General features: G+C 42.4%; 1 protein-coding gene across 2 annotated transcripts in view; it reads right to left on the bottom strand.

The window, feature by feature from the left end:
* Window positions 1-25,286, bottom strand: part of ATP13A5 (ATPase 13A5) — a 124,854-nt gene that overhangs the window by 39,103 nt on the left and 60,465 nt on the right. The window contains exons 12-19 of one of the 2 annotated variants that reach the window (XM_055407746.2): window positions 22,617-22,805; window positions 18,716-18,777; window positions 14,138-14,288; window positions 10,025-10,114; window positions 9,214-9,370; window positions 6,623-6,740; window positions 2,862-2,986; window positions 1,917-2,077 (exon numbers count right to left, since the gene is read on the bottom strand). In XM_055407746.2, the coding sequence (XP_055263721.2) occupies window positions 1,917-2,077; window positions 2,862-2,986; window positions 6,623-6,740; window positions 9,214-9,370; window positions 10,025-10,114; window positions 14,138-14,288; window positions 18,716-18,777; window positions 22,617-22,805 (1,053 nt within the window). The remainder of the gene's footprint in view (window positions 1-1,916; window positions 2,078-2,861; window positions 2,987-6,622; window positions 6,741-9,213; window positions 9,371-10,024; window positions 10,115-14,137; window positions 14,289-18,715; window positions 18,778-22,616; window positions 22,806-25,286) is intronic. The other variant, XM_055407754.2, reaches the window with a different exon arrangement.

Here is a 25,286-nt window from a genome sequence, read left to right as displayed (position 1 = left end):
CCCAGATTTCTTCCCTGTAAAATAGGTAGACCCTTTCTTCAGGGCCTCACCTGACCTCTGCCCAACACTTCCCTCAAGGTGCCCAGATCCCCTTCCACCTTGTGTCCCTGCACATTATTATTATCATTTTGGAAGCACTATGCATGGCAGTTGGAATCTTAGTTCCCCAACCATGGATTGAACCCATGTCCCCTGCATTGGGAGCACAGAGTCTTAACCATTGGGCTGCCAGGGAAGTGTTTGGACTCGTTATTAAAAATTATTGAAAATCTGTCTCCTGTAATAAATTATAATGGAAAAATATGAAAAAAGAATATATATGTATAACTGAATCACTTTACTATATAGCAGAAACTAACAACCAAGGTCCGTCTAGTCAAGGCAATGGTTTTTCCCGTGGTCATGTATGGATGTGAGAGTTGGACTGTGAAGAAAGCTGATCGCCGAAGAATTGATGCTTTTGAACTGTGGTGTTGGAGAAGACTCTTGAGAGTCCCTTATACTGCAAGGAGATCCAACCAGTCCATTCTAAAGGAGATCAATCCTGGATGTTCATTGGAGGGACTGATGCTAAAGCTGAAACTCCAATACTTTGGCCACCTCATGCGACGAGTTGACTCACTGGAAAAGACTCTGATGCTGGGAAAGGTTGGGGGCGGGAGGAGAAGGGGACGACGGAGAATGAGATGGCTGGATGGCATCACCGACTCTGTGGACATGAGTCTGAGTGTACTCCGGGAGTTGGTGATGGACAGGGAGGCCTGGCGTGCTGTGATTCATGGGGTCGCGGAGAGTCGGACACAACTGAGCGACTGAACTGAACTGAACTGAACAACACTAGAAATCAACTATACCTCATTAAAATACATTTTAAAAAATACACCATCCTTCTTTAAAAATCTGTATATGTACATGTAAACTAATTTTATTGAATAATGTTAGGCACTTTTAAAAAATTAGTGAGGATCTGAGTTTTGTCACACAGTGCAGTTGAGGCAATACATGTAGTTGCTGAGGCAAGTGAGTATAGAAGGAAATCAGCACCAGAAATCCACTGAAAGCAGAGAGCGAGCTGTCACCTTTCACAACCCGCACAATGGATCTGAGCCAAGTTAACACACATCTTCACAGGGTAGGGGCAGGGCCACCCCATACAGCTGTGTAGCTTGTGTGCTGCACAAAGAAATACTTGACACCGAGCAATCTGAAGGGCTGGTCAGCCTGAAGGAAGGGAGGTTTTTGTAATTTATCACCCTGAGGACCATCTCTTTGAATTTACACAAAGGTAGAAGCGATCCATTTAGTAACGAGACGTCAGACTGCAGCCCATTCTCTTCACAAGAAAGAGCTGTCCTGGGGGAAGTGCACAGGAAACTTGCTACCTAGAGAAGCCCGACATCTGTTCATGTCAGGTCACAGGTCCAGTACAATCTGAATGACCATGAATTAGGGGAGCAGGGATCAAACAGACCGAACTTGATTCCTGGCTCTGTAGCTCACCAGTGTGTGTTGTGGCAAGCTTACCTCTAGGCTTCAGTTGTCTCATTTGTAAAATGAATACTTTGCTCAACTGTGCAGGGGAACTGAGGATCGGATATGGATGCAAATCAGTGAGTCTCAGCCACATCTGTACACTGGAATCACTAGGAGAAGGACTCAGTTCCCAGCCCAGAGATTCTGACTGAATCTCTAGCTTTAGCCTTGGAAGCCTGAAAATGCTTCTGGGTAATTTCTACGTGAAGCCAAGACTGAGGAGTGTCAGTGCAAATGCTAAAAGCTTTGCAAACTGTAAAACTCTGGGCAGACGGGAGAGATTATTACTGTGATGACTTCTAATGCCGAAAGAGGGCTGCCCAGGGCCAGGGCTGTATTGCATCAGGTCTGGTCCATGGAGGGGCTTTCTGACATTCACTCACATTCTCTCCAGGCCCATTCTCCTGGTTCTCCACCAGCTGCCAGGTCACAGAAGCAGGGGCGAACTCTTCAGGTTCGTTGGCTTCAACAAGGATCACTTGGCTCCCTCGAGGAATCATTTCAGAAGTCTTTGCAACGGTAATGGCTGTTTGAAGGTTGTCACCTAGATGACAAAGAAAGTGGACTTGATTTGTGTAGAAACCTCTCAGCATCCAGGACTGAACGCTCCCTCCTCTAAGTAACCATACCATGTTGTTGGTGCTCTTTGGGGGCATTTAACACTTTCTGCATTTTTTCATAATGTTTTATCAAGCCTGTCTGTCCTTAGTGGTCAAACATTATGTCTGCCTCTCCTTTTCATCCTAGCATCAAGTCCATGAACATCACATATTTCCAAAATATGCCCTAATGAGTAAATAAATGTTCAAGTGCTTTATAACTCATCCTCAGGAGACTGACAATTTTCAGTGGTGAAGGTATAGGCTTGGTCGGATAACATAACCCTATTCCTGGGATCTGGATTCCAATTAAGTTAAAAAAAAAAAAGCACTTATGATCAGCCATGTTGAATTTACTCATCACAAACCATGCCTACCCCACCTCCCTGAAGGACAGTCTCACGCCTTTACACAGAGGTCTCACTGGGGTTCTTCATGAGAACCCCATTCTCATCTTTCAATATCTGCTGTGAGCCTATTGGCCCTGAACAAACCCTGCATAGGAACAGAGGGCCTTAGGCAAAGAGAATGAGACATGGCCCTTGCCTCCGAAGCTCACAGTCATTGAGGGGAGCTCCCCGAGTCCCCAGGTAACTGGAGCAGAGAGTAACAATCTTGACAGCAAAGCATCGTTGCTCCTGCCTCAGCCACAGGGACTCACTCAGCTCACATGGACTTTTGCTTATGCCGAGGATGGATTTAATGTGTTAGGCTTCCAGAAACACATACCAGTGATCATCACAGTCCTGATGCGGGCCTCACTCAGTTCCTTCAAGACTGGTTTGGTTTCCTTTTTCAAGCGATTCTCCATTATGAGAAGTCCCAGAAATGTTAACTCTGACTCCACATGTTCTCTTTGGGTTTGGGAGAAAGTCAATATTAAAGTGTATCCGTATAGTCTCAACAGTTGGATTTATTTCTTTTTAACATTTCTAAGTTTTATCAATGTCATACATGCACAGGTTTAACAAATCATAAAGAATCCAAAAGTTCATAATAAAAAAAACCTATAGCCCCTGTCTTCACAGCACCTTCCCCCTTCTCCTTCCCAGATGTGACCACTTTACATCTTTTAGCCGCTCTTTCCATGTTTTTCAACTCCATTCTTTTAAAACAATGTATTTATCTTCCAATTCTTCTGTTGGTTTTTAAAATTTTTTGTTAGTCATATATATTTTAAATTTGCAAGTATATAAGCAGTTTAAAATTTGTAAGTATATACTCTGACATGTAAGCATGTATTTTTAAATTTGTAAGCATTTTAGTTTAGTAGACATTTATTAAGTACATACTGAATACCAGATATTATAGTAATAGCTGAATATGGAATCATTTATTTCAGCCTCCATCTGTTGTCTCCAGTAAATACATGAATGACATCAGTCAAGAATTTAGTTTTCAGAATTTGAAATTGGAGGCTTGGAGTCTAACTGTGTTCCATTAGTTATCTGAGACTTCTCCTCAAAAATAAATCTCAGATGTTTTTTAGAAAGTAAATTTGGGGGCCAAGAGCTCTTTCTTGATCCTCTATTGTTCCTTTTTCTGTCCAAAGTGGAGTTACGATTGCAGGGAGAGGAAGCGGGAGGAGAGGGAGACCTAGGGTACCGATCTCTGTGCCTGCTCTCAGCTCATCCCCCATGTTCAGGGTCCACCTTCCATATGCTGCGCTATGCTTAGCTGCTCAGTTGTATCCAACTCTGCGATCCCATGAGCTGTAGCCCACCAGGCTCCTCTGTCCATAGGGATTTTGCAGGCAAGAATACTGGAGTGAGTTGCCGCTCCCTTCTCCAGGGGATCTTCCCAACCCAGGGATCTAACCCAAGTCTCCTGCTTTGCAGGCAGATTCTTTACCATCTGAGCCACCAGGGAAGCCCAAGAATACTGGAGGAGGTAGACTAACTCTTCTCCAGGGGAATCTTCCCAACCCAGGGATTGAACCAGGGTCTCCAGCATTGCAGGTGGATTCCTTACCAGCTGAGCTACCAGGGAAGCCCCTACTTTCCATAGTACATGACATATCAGAGGCTCATCCTCTCAGGTTCTACAGGGTGAGCCAACCTTCCTCTTAGAATCTCTCTCTCTGGCATGATATAGGCGACAGTTTCTTCTATCCTGCTGATTCAGCTACCACTCTTCCAGTTACATCTTATAGAAATTTGTAGAAATCTCTCATCTACACTTACTGCTTCTCTAGTTTTCTTTGATAATATTTCTTTTCTATTGTATTAGTAGGACTTGGGAGGGAAATGATCACGTGGTCAGTAAACTTCTTTAAGAGAAAGAATAGAGTTGAATCTCTTGATGAGAAATAATTCACCTTTGGATAAGAATACACTGAAGAAACATCTTTCTAGAGTAGAGTGAGTAGCTGCATCCTCCATTCAAAAGTCCAGTCACTAAACCACTACTTTAGATCTTACATTAGGCATGTTGGTGAACACTCAGATAATCAGATATGAATTCTGCCATCGCAATCTCAGAGAATATTATAATTCCCATCATTTAGCTTCACAACTTTCTATTAAAAATTGGATTAATGTTATTAACTAGAACTGAAAGAAAGATCCCAAAATCTTCTCATCAATTTATTCTATTTTGGATCTCTGTTTTATGACTCTTCCCTTGTTCACTGCTTCAGGTACTTGGGCCTCTCAGGATTCTACAACATTCCAGCAAAATCCTGCATCAAGGCCTTTGCATTATCCACTGTTCCTATCGTCTGCAGTGCTTTGCCCTGGATATCTGTATGCCTTACTCCCTTACTTTTACTCAGATCTCTGTTCAAATGTTACCTCCTTGGAGGACTTCCCCGATCACCCCATGTAAAATACCACCCTCCTGTCATTTAAAAAAATCCTTTTAACCTGCTTTATTTTTTCCTTCAGGGCATTTATCACTGCCTGACCATATGTTATAGATTAACTTTATTATTTGTTTCCCCCAAGTAGGATATAAGCCTTGCAAAGGCAAGGATTTGATTTTATTCACTTCTGAATCCTCAGTGCCTTGAGGGACATCTAATAATAGCCAAGCTCAATAGAAATGGGCTAAACACCTGAAAGGGTGAGTCTTGTTAAGGAATTTCCTTCTGTTTTTATTTTGTCTTTTTTTCCCTAAGCCATCCTAAGAAACTCTTCTACTTCCTCATTATGATGCCAGCTTTTTAAACATTTTTAATTTTCCTAATTGGAAACCTCTCCTAAATATAATTTGACTCTAAAAAAAATCCTATTCTTTCACCCTGTTTGAAAATAATAACTATATTCTAGGAAGCAGGATAAATAGGCTCCTGATATTCTTTGGGAAAACCTGAGATGGTTGGAAATCTAGCATATTTATCCTCATTTTCTTTTTTGTTATATTTATAATAATGTCTATCTCACTGGTAGTTTTTAGATGAGAGTATCACAGTTGCATCCATATATATAGCAGCTGGGTAGTGGCTACATTCCACTTCAAGCAAAATACATCTTGTCTTCAAATATGACCTTAACTTTCATTATTAAAATGTGTATCTTGAAAAATTACAAAATCCTGTGTTATGAGTCTTTATGTTTGCTCAAGAATAGCTAACACCTTGAATACTAAACCTGAGAGTGCCATTCATATATTTCAAAATGAGTTTTGTGATTCTATTTAGAAGATTAAAATGTCATGACTGAAAGACTCGTTAGAGATCATCTAATTCCACATTTTATAGTTGGGGGAAATAGACACAGTGTAAGGAAGGGATGTGATTATTAATTATATTAGAGTAGATGGACTTAGGTTGTAAATAGTAACACACTACATCTATGCAGATGGGCAGATAATTTTAAAAAATTGTGTTAAGTGAGAACCTCTCTGTCAGCAAAACAAAATCAAAGATGAGTAACATATATGATCTCTTATTCAATTTGCCACAGTATTTCTTTACTCTTTTGTCATAAACAAGTCAACAACAACCTTTAAAAACTGCAAAACTTAGAAAGAAAAAATATTTACAGATTACCCTCTGCAGAGGACAATTTACCCCTTGAATTCTATTTCATATAAGGAACTCAATTTGCACTCCTCCAGCTCTGAGGGGGTATACTACTGATTGCTGAATGAAATCAAGTCTAAAAATATCTGGAGGTCATTCAAAGTGACAACTGTATTCTCTGAACCCCTTTTTTCTAGGGGACCCTTAATCTGTCAGCCACATGATGCTCCAAAGTTGAAGGGGGGTTGGTTGTTTGGGTGGATTATGGGCAGAGATAACTCAGTGACATCTGAGAGTCAGGAGATCTCAACTGCCATCCTTGTTTCATCACCAGCCAGCACTGTGGCCTGAGCAAGTCCTCCCCAATGTGGCTTAGAGTTGCGCCTCTCTAAAGCAAGGCATTAGATGAGCGATTCTCCATCTCTAAGAGGTTTCCTAGTGATCTGGCTTCCATCCATTCATCTCCAGGGCTCATTCTCTTCATGCACACAGAGCCTGCCCCGGTGCCAATTTCTGAGCTCCCTACCTGGTTAAACTTTCCACTTCTGAAAGCTTCTCCATCTTCAAGACTTTATGGGCAAGGGCAATGACACGGAAGCCTTGCACTGTATAATTTCTTAGCTCCTTTGGGAAATTCTTGGGCACTGCCAAGAGAGAAAAGAGAGGTAAGTGCAGGTCCCACTTAAGGTGGCTCAACTCCTAAACAAAATTCTTGATACAGTCACTGTACTTTGTTTTAACTTTCCCTCCATAAAAATGCTTTAATAGAAACACTACAGGGATTTCCCTGGGGTCCAATGGTTAAGACTTCACCTTCCAATGTTTGGGGCAGGGGGTATGGGTTCAATCCCTGGCCAGGGAGTTAAGATCCCATATGCTGCTCAGCCAAAAAATCGAAATATGAAACAGAAGCACTATTGTAACAAATTCAACAAAGACTTTAAAAATGGTTCACATAAAAAATATATTAAAAAAATAGAAACACTATAACTTCAGTTAAAGGCCACAAACAACTTCATAAAATTATGTTATTCTTATAATCTAACAGAAATAAATGCCAAAGATGTACTGGTCATCAACTGGGTGTCACATACATTAGCTGAGTTCAGTAAAGACAGACCTCAGGACCATCTACCCAAATGAAATGAGGTCAGTTCAGTTCAGTTCAGTTCAGTCGCTCAGTCGTGTCCGACTCTCTGCGACCCCATGAATCACAGCACGCCAGGCCTCCCTATCCATCACCAACTCCCAGAGTTCACTCAAACTCATGTCCACAGAGTCGGTGATGCCATCCAGCATCTCATTCTCAGTCGTCCCCTTCTCCTCCCGCCCCCAACCTTTCCTAGCATCAGAGTCTTTTCTAGTGAGTCAACTCATCTCATGAGGTGGCCAAAGTATTGCAGCTTCAGCTTTAGCATCAGTTCTTCCAATGAACACCCAGGATTGATCTCTGTTAGAATGGACTGGTTGGATCTCCTTGCAGTCCAAGGGACTCTCAAGAGTCTTCTCCAACACCACAGTTCAAAAGCATCAATTCTTCGGCGATCAGCTTTCTTTCCGCAGGCCAAATCTATCCCATTGCTTGTTTTTGTAATTAAGGTTTTATTGGAACACAGCCATGTCCATTTGTTCGTTACCAATGGCTGCTTTCAGGTTTCAATGGCAGGGTTGTACAGTTGAGCCAGAGATGGTGTAGCTTGAAAGGCCTAAAATATTTATTACTTGGCTCTTTGCAGAAACATTTGCCAGTTTAGATAATGGATGACATAGGGCCAACCTTTGTGTATTTTGACGTGGTAATCATAACTAAGGTTAATATGTCTATAAAATTTGTATGGTTTATGTATGTATGGTTATACAAAGATATTAAGGGAAAGAATAGTATAATAAGAAGTGTAGTAGCTTAGGTTCTAGTCTCCACTGTGCTGCCAGCTAGCTTCCTGACCTTGGGCATTTTAAGCCTCTCTTCTGCATCTTAATCTTCCCATCCATAAAATGAAGAGGTTATAGATGCCCATGCTCCTACTCAGCACAGACTTTCTGTAATTCTAAAATATCAATAATTCTGGAGGTGAGGATCTATTTCAAGGAAGCTGCTAACTTTCTATTTCTTAAACACAAGAAGAAAAAATAAATCTCTGAATATGATATTATCATATGTCAAGGATCAGAAGTTAGGACAATAAAAAGAATTAGACTGACCAGACGAATAAGCAGTGGCAAATGACACCTAAAAAAATAACAGCCAACTATAGACCAACAGTCTGTAAAGGATTGAGTTAATGGGAGCAATGAGGAAGATCAACGTCAGAAAAATAGAGGGAATTATTTTTTAAAAAAAGACTCCAAGTAGAGGAGGAAATGAAAGCAATCATTTGCCAATTCTTAAAATTCTATGCACAAGCTGATGGCTATCAGCAATTGTAAGGAGAATATAGATGAAAATCAGGGGAAAAAAAGGCCAATTTTATACAAATGAACTCATTTGAATGCAACAATATACTTACAAATCTGGACTGCAGCTTAGAGAGTATATGTTTTTAAGATGAAGAAACAATATAAATCAGCTTAAAATCTGGCCAGAAAGATGAAATTGCTGTGAAAATGATCAATTACCTTGCTCTAATACTACCTAATTTACTCTAATCACTTTTTTTTCCCTAAAAGATTTATTGTTTTTATATTCTCCTCCCACTGATCTGAGACACCATAAGTGGTTCCAGCTCCCAGGAGGTGGGTGACAGAGCATCCCTGTTTGCAGAATGAGTCTGGTGTTCAGATCTGTCTCTTTGGTTCCTTCTGAACGCTCCTCATTCTCACCGTCCCTGGTCCTTTGACCCCAGTGTAGTTTCCTGATTTGTCCTGACGCTTGTTTCACATCTCCTTCTCTAATGTCGCATTGTGGTTGGGCTTTTCTGGCAGGACCATAGTCTGATATTGACTGTCTGCTTCTCTGCTTTGAAATGATAACCTCTGCCTTAGCAGATCTGCTGGGCCCACTTTCCACCTACCGAGAAAACAACCAGCTCCATGTTCATTGATTTATGCTGGTTTGCTCTGTCTGTTTGAGTTTTTAAGCATTTTCACCACCTGAAAGAGGGAAGTGCCAGTTAGTACCTGTTTCAGGTCTGCAGAACCGAACCAACATCTCTGGGGCTCCCTTCATGTAGACATGGAAATGATCCTCCCCCGCCAGCTGAGCAACCACAGACATCCTCTGCAGGCTGGAGGAAAATGGAAACTGACGCAGGACGATGATGGCTTCCACAGGACTCTAAGTGCACAAAGAGAGGGGAGCTTAAGAAGCTATTGAGGAAGATTTAGCAGATGTACACCAACAAATAATCTTTACGCTGCAGTGGGCCCAGGGACGTGAGGTGCCATATAGTCACAACATTGATATTTTTCTAGCTGCGTCTAAAGCGGTTCCCTCAACAAATTGTCTAGTCTACAAAGCCCTTTCCCTTGGCTGCCTGAGAAATCCTAATCATCTTCCAGGCCAAGCTCATAGGTCACCTTCTCTGAGGTGCTTCTCTCTCAGCAACACTACTCACTCTCACCTCTGGACTCCTGCTGCTCTTTCTTCAGCCTTTATTCTAGCACTTGGCACATTGTATTGCATTTGTTTGCACTGGTATTGATTTTTCTATCAGTCCGTGTATTCCTCCAGCACAGAGCACAACACGTCTAGTTTTGAAATCACTTTATCTCTTAGCACCTAGCATAGAGCTTGAGTATACATAGGTATTTTGTGAGTGTTTGTTGAATAAACTAACCAACAAATTTAGGAATGAAGGAATGAGCAAACCAACTGTAGATACAGTTAGGATAAGACAAAATAATAGGAATATAAAAACATATAAAAGGCAGGGGAATTTCACCAATTTTAAGGGGAAAGATTTATATAATTTTAAAAAGCAAACTATACCTGACTGGCTTTTGGTCCTGGCTTTATTATTACATTTGAATTTGATATCCCAAGTTCACAGTAGTCTGCATTGCAATCTTCGATTATCTGCTTTCAAATGAAAACATTCATAAGATTCCTTAGAGAAAAATAATAAGAAAGAAATACCTCTCATTTGCACATCACTTTAATCTTTTCAAAACCCCTTTTACATTTTTTTCTCTTCTAAGCCAATTATTTTAATACCATCATTATCAAATTTCTGTTGTTTTGATTCATATTAAGGATCTTACTGTAAAATGTCAGAGAGCAGAATTATTGTGATTACATTTTAAGTAGTAACTTATTGTGTGTGTGTGTGTGCGCATGTCCGACTCTTTGAAGCCCTATGGACTGTGGCCCTCCCAGGCTCTTCTGTCCATGAGATTCCCAGGCAAGAATACTGGAGTAGGTTGTCATTTCCTTTCCCAGAGCATCTTCCGATCCAGGGATTGAACCAGTGTCTCCTGCATCTCCTGCTTTGGCAGGCAGATTCTTACCTCTGAGCTACCTGGGAAGCCAGCAATAATTGATGGAGGAAGCATTAACTGCAGCCCACTGGCTCTTCCTAAAAGGTATGTCTTGTAAATGGACGAGGGTGGAGACCTATTCTCCATTACAACTGAGCACATTAGCTCCCAGATGACAGAGGATTGAATCTTGAACTACTTCTTATGCTACTTCTACGCTACTAGCCTAACTGGTTAGCTAGAGAGTTACAAGTTCAGTTCAGTTCAGTCGCTCAGTCGTGTCCGACTCTTTGCGACCCCATGAATAACAACACGCCAGGTCTCCCTGTCCATCACCAACTCCCGGAGTTCACTCAAACTCATGTCCATCGAGTCGGTGATGCCATCCAGCCATCTCATTCTCTGTCGTCCCCGTCTCCTCCCGCCCCCAATCCTTCCCAGCATCTGACTCTTTTCCAGTGAGTTAACTCGTCGCATGAGGTGGCCAAAGTATTGGAGTTTCAGCTTTAGCATCAGTCCTTCCAATGAACACCCAGGACTGTTCTCCTTTAGGATGGACTGGTTGGATCTCCTTGCAGTCCAAGAGACTCTCAAGAGTCTTCTCCAGCACCACAGTTCAAAAGCATCAATTCTTCAGCGATCAGCTTTCTTCATAGTCCAACTCTCACATCCATACATGACCATGGGAAAAACCATAGCCTTGACTAGACTGTTAGCAAATTAGAAAGCATATTTGAAAACAGTTTGTATTCTTTGGATGTTACAACACTATAAGCTATACCATCTGAAGAACCAATATTTAGCTAAAATATGGGAAAGGCAGTCAGATAAAAATAAATAGTAGAAGTCAGAAAATAAGAGACAACATCTGGTCTCTGCTCTACCACTTACTTGTTCAACCTTGGGGACATCACTTTGTTTCTCCAAATCTCAGTTTCTTATCTTAAATCTGACATTCCTTATGGTTGCTAATATTCTTAGAGTCTATAAGAACATTTTCACTCCCCTTTATGCTCAGTGACAGTTTCTCAATAACCAAAAGATATTTAACTAGAGACTTATCCAGCTTTAAACTCGGTGAACAATCTCACTGTAATAGCTCTGTTTGGAGCGGATACAACTGGTCTTAAAAACAGTTCTTACAGAGCTAATACTAAAGATTTATGTCCCCACATAAGATCCCAACTCGTATGTCACTTGTACATAAGAGAGGAAGCCTCCTCTTTTGGAGAAGGGGGAGCAGTGTTAGAACCAGGATCAAAGTCATATAGAGTAATAATGACCATGTGGAACTCCTCACTGCATCAGCACCAGCGATGCTGGTAAGGACGTTGGTGCTGCTTGCTTATAATTACACTGATTCCTCTTTATTAAGATCCAGGAAAGTGATTTCTGCCTTGCCTTTATATCGCAAATAAAAAATACTGCCTTCCATATCAGCAAACAAAGAATGTTGCAGCCATCAAGCCATCACATTCCAGCCATCTGGATGGTGAACGCTGAGGGAACTCAGGATGGAAACTCTGCCTGCCATGGCAGCCACTTGCTACAGTGCACCCTTAGGAGACTCAGGATGCCTGATGGCTCAGTGGTAAAGAATCTCCCTGTAATGCAGGAGATGCAGGAGACATGGGTTCAATCCCTGAGTCGGGAAGATCCCCTGGAGGAGGAATATCCTATGGGCAGAGAGCCTCAGAGCCACCTCCAACAGTGTACCCTGAGGAATTCAGGATGTGAAAACACAGGACACTAACCCCAGACAGCTGAGATGCATATCAAAGAAAAGATTTCAGTGAGCCCAGACTCTTGCATCTTCCCATACAAATAAAAGCACTAAATTCCTTGAGATATGTGATTTTCTTTAATTAACAGTAATTTTTAAATTCCAACTACCTTGTCTTTGCTGCAAAACATCCTATACATATATCCTAGCTACATACCCCTTCTACCCTCTTCGGAGCAGTCTCTTAGAATTATCTGAGATGCTGTGTCTTGGGCTTAAGTCCTCAGTTTTGTCTGTCAAATAAAACATAACTCAACTTTTAGGCTGTGCTTTATTTTTTATTTTTTCCAATCAGCAGTATCAAGCATTTCTCCACAGCAAATGCTCTAATTTTACTTACTTCTATCAGAAATTTCCCTGTTTACCAGGTTTCCCCTTTTATTACTTTGGCCTCTAGAAATCCACAATTTTCCTACAATAAATCTTTAAATTAGCCTCTTTGTGAACTGTCCTTCAGGCTTCCCAGGTGGCAAGTGGTAAAGAATCTGCCTGCCAATGCAGAAGACGCAGGAGACATGGGTTGGATCCCTGAGTCGGGAAGATACCCTGGAGTAGGAAATGGCAGCCCACTCCAGTATTCTTGGCGGAAAATTCCATGGACAGAGGATCCTGTTGGGCTATAGTCCATGTGGTCACAAAGGGTCAGAGAACATGACTGAGCACACACTCTGTTGAGGGGTTCTATAGGTCCCTACAACTGTTTGTTTTCACTTCTTTACAGCTCTGTTTAAATGCTGTTTTGCATTTCATGTAAGTAGTTTAGAAAAAAAACTTTTTTTTTTTTTTTTAAGGGAAGAACGATGTGGTTAATTAACTAACTAACGAATGAATGAATACCCTCCATTCTTTGGACACTTTACAATGCTTGGCCTCTTCAGGCTCACAGTTTCAAAGCTCCAGAAGTGAGTCATTGTTATCCAAATACACATATGAGGGAATGATTCAGAATCTTTGTTCTGGATTTGAGGTCAGAAAGCTAGAGAGTGGTGGAGTCAAGTAGTTTCCCCATCTCGTCATGACTGTTGCCAGTAGGACCTCATATCCTTCAGCTGTCATTCACACTCAGCTGAGGAAATGGAACCCACTGGATTGAGGGGCCTCCATTCTGGTCTCAAACCCTTTTACTGGGTTGGGAAGGTCCCCTGGAGAAGGAAATGGCAACTCACTCCAGTATTCTTGCCTGGAGAATTCCTTGGACAGAGGAGCCTGGGGGGCTACAATCTGTGGGGCTGCAGAGTGGGACATGACTAAGCCTACTGACACTGTTAAGACCTATACTGTCTATTAATAACGCAGCAGCTGCCAACCAATTGTGGCTATATCAATTATTTAAAATTTAAAAATTTAAAATTCAGTTCTTAAGTTGCAAACCAACTGTTCATATGCTCAATAACCAGGGTGGCTAGTGGCTACTGCATTTACAGCACTCTTTGGATGAGTGTTTCTCCAGGGGTGTTTGTGCTATGGTTTGGCCTGTCAAGGTTTTTGTGGTGAAACAGGTTTAGTAAATGCTGCATATTATATCCTCTCTTGAATATTCACAATACACCACCGTACATTAACATTAAAGAAATTCTATAGTCAAGAAATCAAATTATCTTTGTTTAAATATCAGTTCCCAAATTTATTTGGTGGTAGACCCCTATATCATGCTGCAAAGGTTTATAGAGTTTTGGAGCAGAGATTGGGAGATTCAGGTAGGATCAGACCTTCATTCATTCATATACGGCTATGATTCTCTGGGTTTCAACCACAGTTAGGAAAGCCTAGGCACTCCCAGTGAGTACTGGATATTTCTTCACATTTTCCTCATTCACCTGAACCAAGAAATAATCACCTTACCCAAGCAGTGCCCTCAAACATTTTGAGGTCCAGTGGATCTCCCTGGATGTTCCCATCGAGGAGGATCAGTGAATGGCAACTGGCCATGGCCGCACACTGTGGGCCCCAGGGCAGAGACTTGCCTGAGGTAAAGCTGTGGACTTCCTGGAAACTGGTAGAGAAAATAATTAGCAAGTTAAGGTCTTCAGCAAAATCATTTTGCACACCCTGCCCTTCAATTTTACTGACATAAAATTTACTGATACCTCACCTCTATGCTCAAAACCTTCACTAGCTCCCCTCCCCCCCATACCTTCTGTGATAAATTCTGAGTGTTTGGGTATAATGACAGGGCATCATTGACTCGACGGACATGAGTTTCAGCAAACTCCAGGAGATAATGGAGGACAGGTAAGCTTGGCATGTGGCAGTTCATGGAATGGCAAAGAGTTGGACACAACTTAGTGACTGAACAACAGAGCCTTTTGTCAGGTTGCCTGCAGCCAGCCCACAGTGTGGCAGTGTTGTGGAAAGGTAGACTGTGGGAAGGCTCAGAGCTGACATCTGCAAATTGCAGAGCTGTCTCTAGAAAACGACCAGGCAAGAAGTCTCCAGGCCAATGGGGTAAGAGGGATGGAAAGGAAGCCTGCCTGATGGCTCCATTCTTCTTCAAGTAAAAGCAGGCATGGATGGGGAATTTCCCTGGCAGTCCAGTGGTTAAGATTCTACCCCTACAACTCAGGGGGCGTGGGTTCAATTTCTGGTCTTGGAACTAAGATCCCATATGCTGTGCTATGCTGTGCTTAGTCACTTAGTTGTATCCAGCTCTTTGAGACCCATTGGACTGTAGCCCGCCAGGCTCCTCTGTCCATGGGATTGTCCAGGCAAGAATACTGGAGTGGGTTGCTGTGCCTTCTCCAGGGGATTTTCCCCATCCAGGGATTGAACCCCGGTCTCCCACATTGCAGGAGGATTCTTTACCATCTGAGCCAGCATGGAAGCCCAAGTTGTGCAGCATGGCCCAAAAATTTAATGAATAAGTACAATGGAAAAGAAATTCAAAAAAGCAAAATGGCTGTCTGAGGAGGCCTTACAAATAGCTGTGAAAAGAAGAGAAGCGAAAAGCAAAGGAGAAAAGGACAGATATAAGCATCTGAATGCAGAGTTCCAAAGAATAGCAAGGAGAGATAAGAAAGCCTTCCTCAGTGATCAATGCAAAGAAATAGAGGAAAACAACAGAATAGGAAAAACAAGAGATCTTTTCAAGAAAATTAGAGATATCAAGGGAACATTTCATGCAAAGATGGGCTCGATAAAGGACAGAAATGGTATGGACCTAACAGAAGCAGAAGATATTAAGAAGAGGTGGCAAGAATACACAGAAGAACTGTACAAAAAAGATCTTTACGACCAAGATAGTCACGATAATGTGATCACTGACCTAGAGCCAGACATCTTGGAATGTGAAGTCAAGTGGACCTTAGAAAGCATCACTATGAACAAAGCTAGTGGTGGTGATGGAATTCCAGTTGAGCTATTTCAAATCTTGAAAGATGATGCTGTGAAAGTGCTGCACTCAATATGCCAGCAAATTTGGAAAACTCAGCAGTGGCCACAGGACTGGAAAAGGTCAATCTTCATTCCAATCCCAAAGAAAGGGAATGCCAAAGAATGCTCAAACTACCGCACAATTGCACTCATCTCACACGCTAGTAAAGTCATGCTCAAAATTCTCCTTTGACAGTCTCCCACAGTCAGGCTTCAGCAATATGTGAACCGTGAACTCCCATATGTTCAAGCAGGTTTTAGAAAAGGCAGAGGAACCAGAGATCAAATTGCCAACATCCGCTGGATCATGGAGAAAGCAAGAGAGTTCCAGAAAACCATCTATTTCTGCTTCATTGACTATGCCAAAGCCTTTGACTGTGTGGATCACAATAAACTGTGGAACATTCTGAAAGAGATGGGAATACCAGACCACCTGACCTGCCTCTTGAGAAACCTGTATGCAGGTCAGGAAGCAACAGTCAGAACTGTACATGGAACAACAGACTGGTTCCAAATAGGAAAAGGAGTACATCAAGGCTGTGTATTGTCACCTTGCTTATTTAACTTATATGCAAAGTACATCATGAGGAACGCTGGGCTGGAAGAAGCACAAGCTGGAATCAAGATTGCCGGGAGAAATATCAATAATCTCAGATATGCTGATGACACTACCCTTATGGCAGAAAGTGAAGAGGAACTCAAAAGCCTCTTGATGAAAGTGACAGCGGAGAGTGAAAAGGTTGGCTTGAAGCTCAACATTCAGAAAACAAAGATCATGGCATCTGGTCCCATCACTTCATGGGAAATAGATGGAAAAACAGTGGAAACAGTATCAGACTTTATTTTGGGGGGGCTCCAAAATCACTGCAGATGCTGATTGCAGCCATGAAATTAAAAGACGCTTACTCCTTGGAAGGAAAGTTATGACCAACCTTGATAATATATTAAAAAGCAGAGACATTACTTTGCCAACCAAGGTCCGTCTAGTCAAGGCTATGGTTTTTCCCGTGGTCATGTATGGATGTGAGAGTTGGACTGTGAAGAAAGCTGATCGCCGAAGAATTGATGCTTTTGAACTGTGGTGTTGGAGAAGACTCTTGAGAGTCCCTTGTACCGCAAGGAGATCCAACCAGTCCATTCTAAGGGAGATCGATCCTGGATGTTCATTGGAAGGCCTGATGCTAAAGCTGAAACTGCAATACTTTGGCCACCTCATGCGATGAGTTGACTCACTGGAAAAGACTCTGATGCTGAGAAAGGTTGGGGGTGGGAGGAGAAGGGGATGACCGAGAATGAGATGGCTGAATGGCATCACCGACTCTGTGGACATGAGTTTGAGTGAACTCCGAGAGTTGGTGATGGACAGGGAGGCCTGGAGTGCTGTGATTCATGGGGTCGCGGAGAGTCGGACACGACTGAGCGACTGAACTGAACTGAACTGACTGACAATAAAGAAAAAAAAAAGCAGGCATGGATTCAAATTGTTCTCACAAGTCAGCCCTTTGGCTTTCACCCCTGTTTCTTAAAACTTCTGGCATGGATATCTAGCATCAAAAACTCATTTCCCTATTTGACAGTAGACATTCTCTCCTCCCATCTTACAGCTGAATAAAAACTGTATCCAAGGTTTCTACTTCTCTCATAGTCTCAGAGTACTAGGGGAAAAGGAGAGAAAGAAGGCATGGAAACTGCAAACATCCCTTTCCCCTTTCACTGCTCTGGTCAGTAGAGGTCTGCCTGTCTGGACCAAAACCTGATCTGTGCATCCAAGTACCCAGGAGCAGAGGCACATTAATAGGAGCCCAGGAAGTTCACTGACACGTAGCCCAGGAATCTTCTGCAATGTCACACTGCCTGACAACTGTTCCCTTGTGCCAGGGCTGTACCCAGGACCCTGTCACCAACCTGTAGAGCCCCTGCATGACTCCTTCAGTGACAGCAGCCTCAGCCACTGTTTGGAGCCCAGGTGGTATACCCAGAGCTCAAGAGCAGAAGTATCGCCACTGAGAAGGTGGATCCCAGCCCTGCAGGGAAGGGAGTGCAGGGGGCATTGTCTGAGGATGGGCACTCCTTCCTGTCTCTAGCTCTGTTTTGGGGGTCGTATTTATGTAATTGACCTCTCCACTCCCTATTGTTGTCATTGAGTCACTAAGTCATGTTTGATTCTTCGCAACCCCATGAACTGCGGCACACCAGGCTTCCCTGTCCTTCAGTATCTCCCAGAGTCTGCTCAAACTCATGTCCATTGAGTCAGTGATGCTATCCAACCATCTCATCCTCTGTCACCCCCTTCTCCTCCTGCCTTCAATCTTTCCCAGCATTAAGGTCTTTTCCAGTAAGTTGGCTCTTCATGTCAAGTGGCCAAAACATTGGAGCTTCAGCTTCAGCTTCACTCCCTAGTGCCAGCTTTTAAACTGCATCTGTAAAATTTGTAGCTATACTCCCTTCAAAACCCATCTCGTTTGTTATCTCCTCCAGGTGGTACTCCTTGATCTATCCATTTTCAAAATGAATTTCTACCTTTTATCCACTATGTTATAGAATCAGGGCTGGGTCTTTTATCAAGCAGTCACTATTGTGTCTTCCTCTCTATTGTGACATCTGTGCCTTAATTCTTCCCGCCCATGTGGTGCATTGCAGATGGGTCCGTTTGCACCTTTCATCTCACCAGAGTGTGAACTCCATGAGGCGGGAGATGGAGGTCTTCCTTTCTGCATTTCCCACCTCACAAGCCACCCAGGAAGTCTATGCAGTTTTAAATTAAGCACAGTCCTGATTTCACTCTTTGCTTTTTGTTTTATTCACTCAACTCCCTAATCGTCCACCTTATTCTATTCCATTTTTCATGTGGAGTTTGAAGATCTACTTTCCTCCTCTGATTCCGAATTTAGAACTCATTTAATTTAGCAAGTGAGATTAATGGAGAGCCAGTACCAGCCAATTATTACGTATATTTTATGTGAGATGCATCCCTCAACACTGGAAGGATGGACTCGAGTGTCACAAGGTAGCCCTGCCAGCCACACACTCTGGCTTCATTACAGTGCGTACCAGCTGTCAACAGTGGGGACAGTCCCCCAGAGGTCCAGTCCATCTTCTGTAAGAGTGCCAGTCTGCAAAAAAAAATCAGAATGGGTTTTAGCAGAAGATTTAGAGCTTTTAATTATAATTTACACAAAACCCAAGCTCCTAAGAAACCAAAATACGTTTAGCTGTTTCAAGCCCTTTCTTTTTACATTAGAGCTTTATTAAAATTTTTCTTCATTATTGTTTATATTTGTAGTGTGATACTCAGCTCTCCTTTAGTTTTCTTTTATTTTCTTCTAAGAACAGACTTTTAAATTTTTATTTTCCATTTGTTCAATGATTCTTTTTAAAATTTGTTTTTTATATTTTATTAAAGTACAGTTGATGTAAAATATTCTACAAGTTACAAGTGTACTATATAGTGATTCACAATTTTTAAAGGTTATATACTTATTATAAAATATTGGCCAAGCCCTTACTGGCAAGCATCAAATTTTAAATCAGAGAAGAGCACCTGAAGGAAAGATTCAGCCGGTGACAAATAATTCCCAAAAGACCACGTTGAAAATTAGGTTGAGTCTAGTCATTATTACCAAATGCAAGCGTTTCATTTTGTTTGTTTACTGCCATGACCACTGCTGCTGCTGAATTAGAAAGGTTCAGTGAATAGGAATCCAACAAGAACCAGCTCATGTCTGACTTCTCAGTTGGCACCTGCTGTCTTTCTAAAGCAGAGGTCAGAATTTTTTTCTTTCTTTGCAAAACTATTCAGTTCCTAGTCTGCCATATGGTTTACAGTTATTTCCTAAAAATATGGGTGACATGGTGACTGTCCAGATTGATAATGAAATGTTGATAAAGGGCTTTGAGACTACAGAAAGAAGTGAAGTGCTCATAATAAATATTAATGAATGCCCAGGAATGGGTTTGACTGTTAGATCAAGAGGAAAATGGTGGGGAGAGTTGATTTGCTGTATCAGGGGAAAGGATTTGTCAGATAATGTAGCAGAGAAAGCAACTAGGGCTGAGCGCTATCACAGCACTTTTAATTCGCCCATTGCTTCACAGTGAGTTATGAATCACAGACCCTAGTGCCTTTGTGCAGTAGGCCAATGGCATCTGGCCTGGTCTACACACAGTCAGAGTAAGGAGGTGGCTACCGCTGGCTCAACTCTAACTGTCAGTAATGCATTGCAAAGTGATAGGGAATGTCCTTTTCAAAACTGACACCCATGTTTCTGACACTTTTTTCTTTAAAATCATCACCATATAAGACACTGAAGTTCTCAGTTTTCCATCAAATGCTATCTTTTATCATCATAGCACATTTGCATTAGCACCATGCTTTACAGTGAAGTGTCTGCAGTGCTTTCTCTTCTTACAACTATGTAAATAGGGTACAGACAGTCTCAGTGTAAAGGTGAAATGAGCAGTCCAAGGGTCCACTGGCACACAGATTGGAGAGAAAGAACCAGAATCCAGCCTGTTTGGAGACTTCCACCAGAAGACAAATGTTAAATGAATTCTGAAAAGCATGTGGAGAGACAACGTCTGTACTGAGCTTCTGGATTAAAGAAACAAGGAAAGTTTGTTTTATTAACTAATTTGGACTTCAAGGAGAGCTAACATGCTTCATGTAGGTTATTCCTTCAAGAACAACAACAGCAAAAGAAAAAAGCAAAACACCTCTTGTTTCATGTACCGCCTATCTTTTATAAGGACTCCAATCTGTGGGATTAAATTCCAAAGACTCTTGAGTTGCTCCGTTTCAGCAAGAGTTAGCAACTTAATTCAAACTGTTTTCCTGATGACTAGATATGTTTTAAAACATCAATATCTTGAACATGAAAACAGAGATGATACCGTAGCAAAAATAGATAAGGGACAAAGTTATTTCTCTACATGAAAATAACCCTTTACAATAAAACTAGCCATAAATGGAAAAAGCACTAAATTACAGTTGCTGTTCTAAAGCAAATAAGATAGAAAGATAAAACTTCTTAGTATAAATACTAGTCCAGGTTTAGACTGAATTGAATAGAAAAGAGAGAGAGAGAGAATTTGTTTTAGAGAACTTGTTTTAAACAACTTGTAAGAAACCAGTGTAAAACTAGAACTATATGGGAATAAATATATTCAGAAGCCCAGTGGTAAATATCTTCTAAATTGAAATAACACTAGATGGAAATTCAATTAATCGTGGAGGGCTTTATTCTAACATCATGGTGGTAGAGTTTTATAATATGAAAGCTAGAAAGAAACAGAATTGTACTTCAACTATCTTATCTTAAAAAGTCACACAGAAACAGTGTCAAATTCATGACTAGATTTCCCATTTCGCTGATTCCCAATCATGAATCTTTGCATAATAAGATGCCATCACGACATATGGAGTCTGGCCAAGTCTGCTGTCGAGCATCCTTAAGACAGTCTAGCAAAGGAGCACGAGGATGTGGAAGGAAAAGCTTTCTACAGGAAGGAAAGGGAACACCTCTGGAAAAATTAGTTTTAGAAACAGATATGTAATGAACACATTTTGTAAGTCTCCCTCCTACATTCTAAACACTGGTGAGGCTGCTGGGTCAGTAACAGGAATTGCTGTCAAGAGTTGTTCTCTGGCCCTGAATCTAAAAGGTAGCTACTGTTAAGTTAACCTTACAGGTTTCTTTGTCAAAGGAAACTAGAAAAGAATAGAACTGAAACGATGTAAGAGCTATGCCACTTCTACCTGGGGACCAGGACTTGTCAGGGCTGATCAGGGTGTCTCTCCAGAATGGCCTTTGCTCTGTCCCTCTTTGTCTAGGACCAGGAGCCATCTTTTCAGAGCACATGAAGCCCTGAGCAACTGGGCTTATTGGTTCCAGCTGCATCCTGACCACACAGCCACGTTCTCACCACCCAGAGTCTGGCTCCCCGCCTGTTGCAGCCCTGGTATCTGCGTGCTGCTGGGCTGCTCACTGCTGAACCTGGGGCCCATTCTGCCTGACAGCCAAAGGCACAGCTCAGAGGTGACTCCCACTTGAGGCAGGTAACCACACTCCAGTGCTTGGTTCATACTTATTTAACATGCATTTCACTGTGTTTTCATCATCTAAGCTTCCCTGTTACCTGCTTTCTCAACTAGCTCGTGAGCCTCTCAAGAGCCCGGAACATCTCATTAATGGGGCTCTCTGCCAACGTCAGTTATCTAAAAAGCAGCAAAACCTTCATCATTTATTCTCATGAAAACAAAGTGAAGACATGGAGGGACCAGACCAGACCCCTGCATTAGAGCTGGTAAACTGGGTGCCCAGGTGAGGTGACTGATACTGCAGCCCTGCCTGGTCCCCCACAGGAGCCACAGAGAGGGGTCCTGGAACCTGTCCCAGAACAGCTGTCCCCTCCTCTGAACATACTTCCCTTCTGCCACCTTTCCAGGCCTTATGCACAGACAATCTGCCCCAGTCCTGAGGCTCGACATCCTGGGAAGCAAAGGGGAAAAGAGGGACCAGAGTGTGTAAACACAGGTCACAGCCGCTGCTTTCCAGTTCCTGAAAAGAAGCAGCGGAGGAGAAATGAATATGCTCCCTTAAGCTCTGGACAAAGCACCAAGGGAACAGAGATGTTCCTCATATTATTTTTGCCTGAAAAAAGCCATTCACTCATAAAAGTGATTACAGTAAGAGATTGTTTTGAAACCCTAAACAGGCATGAAAATATTAAATTTGACAGGAAAGAAATGCTTGATGTGACGGCTAAACCACTTCCTCAGGACTCGGGAGAGTGGGCTTCTAGAACATGCTCTCCCACCAGCTCCGTTGTGTGACCTTTGAGGCCTCCATGCTCCCATCTGTCCCAGGAGGGTGCTGGGCTAGACAGTCTCTGAGGCCCTTCCCGGCTCAGCTGGGTCCCTAAATCATTACAACCTGGGGAGCTGAGCTCATACTTTGTCAAAGCACACAAGGTTGATCTGCCCACACATGTTGATCCGCTGAGGGGAGATGCAGAAGATGCTCTTTCTCTTCAGCCTCCTCTGTGCATACACGATGCCTGTGGTCAGGGCAGCCGGCAGCACAGGAGGGACCGTCACGGTGAGGAGGAGCAGGGCCATGGCCACGGTGTCCTGTGGAGAGGCCTGGGGAGGGAGGGACACAAAGGTTAGCCTGGCAGAAAGCGTGCACACCCTTCCAGGCTCCATCTCCTGTTGCACCAATGGAGTTCTGGAGGTTCAGAATAGTCATCATGAGCCAGCTGTCTTGGTTGGATTGAGTATTCTCTAGGCCGAGTCTGAGAAATCAACAAATTGTCACCCACTGCAGAGGAAATGACACCCTGGACCCCCACCCCACATCCTACTGTCCTTCCTGACCCAGCTTCTCTCCACTCAGCCTTCTCTCCACCTAGAGGACCACCCCTTCTTGGCCCATCAGGCATTTGCACACCCTCTGGACTGCTTGTCACTGGGACTAGACTGGAGTTATAATATTTCACACATGGCCTGACTGTTGCTTTCTCAACAGTTCTACCAACTCCTCCATCATAGCAGCTATGCCTCCTCCATCTTTGAAGTCATCTTGGAATTCATCTTACTCGACACCAGATGCAGAGCCTAGCACCTTCTGACACAGAGAAGGTGCTCAACACACATGTGGAGTGCCTGGAAACCTGATGAAAGCTAGGACCAGGATTCTGCCAAGATCTCAGCATATATTCACTGCTCTGGGTAAGCCAATAATAAAACTAGCTTGTTCTCACTGGATACACACCCTGGAATAAGCACTATGTACACACTGTTTATTACTCCTCACAACCTCCTTGCAATGTAAATACTGTTGTTTCCTCCATTTAACAGAAGTGGAAACTGAGACTTAAAAAAGTAAACAACTTTCCCAAGGCCACAAGCTGGTTAAATGGTAAGGATATAATCCCTAATCTATTCATCTAGAGGGAGAGCACAAATGTGTGGCTGATATGTCATATTACCAAGCCAAGTCTCACAGAATCAGGATTCCAGGCAATCTACCAAGGATCACAGGACTAATAAAGGCAGAGCCGAGATCAAAGCATAGGCTGCATAATTTTCCCATGCTCTGTTAACTAATGGCTTTCCCTCTACAACTTTGCCTAGGTTTTTATGAAATTACCTTGATTTTAGCCATAAAGTTCTCTTTTCAGCATTAGAAACATAGATTCAAGTTTAGTAACAATGGCTACTTGGCACATCTTTGGGCCAATTCTAGTTTATCATGAAGTCCATCATTTCCTGATTTTTCCAACCCCAGCCACAGAGGAGCTTTAACCCTGAAGACTCAGCCCTGCCTAACACTGAGCCAGTGCAGATAGAAGCAGCCAAAAGGTCTGCAGGTCCAGACCTACAAGAAGCTGGGGTGTGCAATGAGAACGCTGCTTTGGTATGTATTGGACATTGAGTCTTGCCCAAGAAACTACGTATGCTATCACCACCAGGGGAGAGGGCTGTTGCCTGTTTTCCTGCTCAGTGCTCATGTTCCCCAGATGAAACTGGCACACTGTCTCAAATTCCAGCTGCACTGGTTTTGACTTTCTGCCTCACTCTTTCCAGACTCTATTCTACTGGTGCCCATGTGCCCTGGCCTCCTCTAACCTCCTTCCCCCTAGAAATGCTCCCTAGGAGTGTATTTCAGATTGCAATGACTATGCAGAGCTCAGGTTTGAACATGAACATTGCCTAAAAATTCTTATGACTGCCTTTGCCGCTCCTACACTCAACACACACACTTTTCTATGCCATCACCAATGCCATCAGTTTGGGAATTTTAAAGAGTCCACTCATTCCCAGTTTCATACCTGTGTTTGGATCCTTTTATTCACAATGTTTTATTCTTCCCTATAAGCCCACATTGCTAAGATCCCAGCATGTTTTATAGAAGAAACTGCAAAGTTCATAACAGACTCAGATGCTCAGGACCAGAAAGGACCTCATGGGTAATTTGTGACAACTCTTTCCTGTACAGCCATCACAACTATTCAGAGAGACATCCAAACAAAACCAGACATCATGAAGCTTATAAAGGGAAGTAGGGACCCATATAGTACATGGCTCTGTAAAAGCAGACATTCAATTTCATCTCAGAACCTAACAAGAACACAAGGAAACTCATTGACTGCATGGTGTGTTGAGTATTCACTTGACAATGTACACAGTCAAATACATCAACACTTTCAAACAGTCCAAACATCTAGGCATGGCATTCAATATCCCTTTTCATCTGATCTAATCCTATATTATTAGATTTATCTCATAACTGCTTTCAAGTTCCAGAATTCCTTTGTGTTTTTCTTCCTTGGCATTTTTGTCATTCAAATGTGTCTATTCTTACTGCTTTCTAATCTTAAGACCACATCTTCCCCATCTTATAATGCTGAGAAGCATGGATTTCCTCTGAAGGAACATGTATTCCTCTGGGCTTGGATATCATAAATGCCACACACTCAGTAACCTTTCACTCCCATCCAGGCGGTGAAAGGAGCTGTGAACTTCACAACTTTTAATAGCTACGCCTTCCAATATAATTTCCACTAATCACATGTGGCTATTTTAATTTTAAAAAATTGAAAATGTATTTCCTTTATTACA

The sequence above is a fragment of the Moschus berezovskii genome, chromosome 1 (assembly GCF_049115385.1).
Source record: "Moschus berezovskii isolate FMDL1 chromosome 1, NW_MosBer_1.0, whole genome shotgun sequence".
Taxonomy (NCBI): Eukaryota; Metazoa; Chordata; class Mammalia; order Artiodactyla; family Moschidae; genus Moschus; species Moschus berezovskii.
Note: the sequence above shows the minus strand (reverse complement) of the source record. Positions and strands in the feature narration are given on the sequence as shown.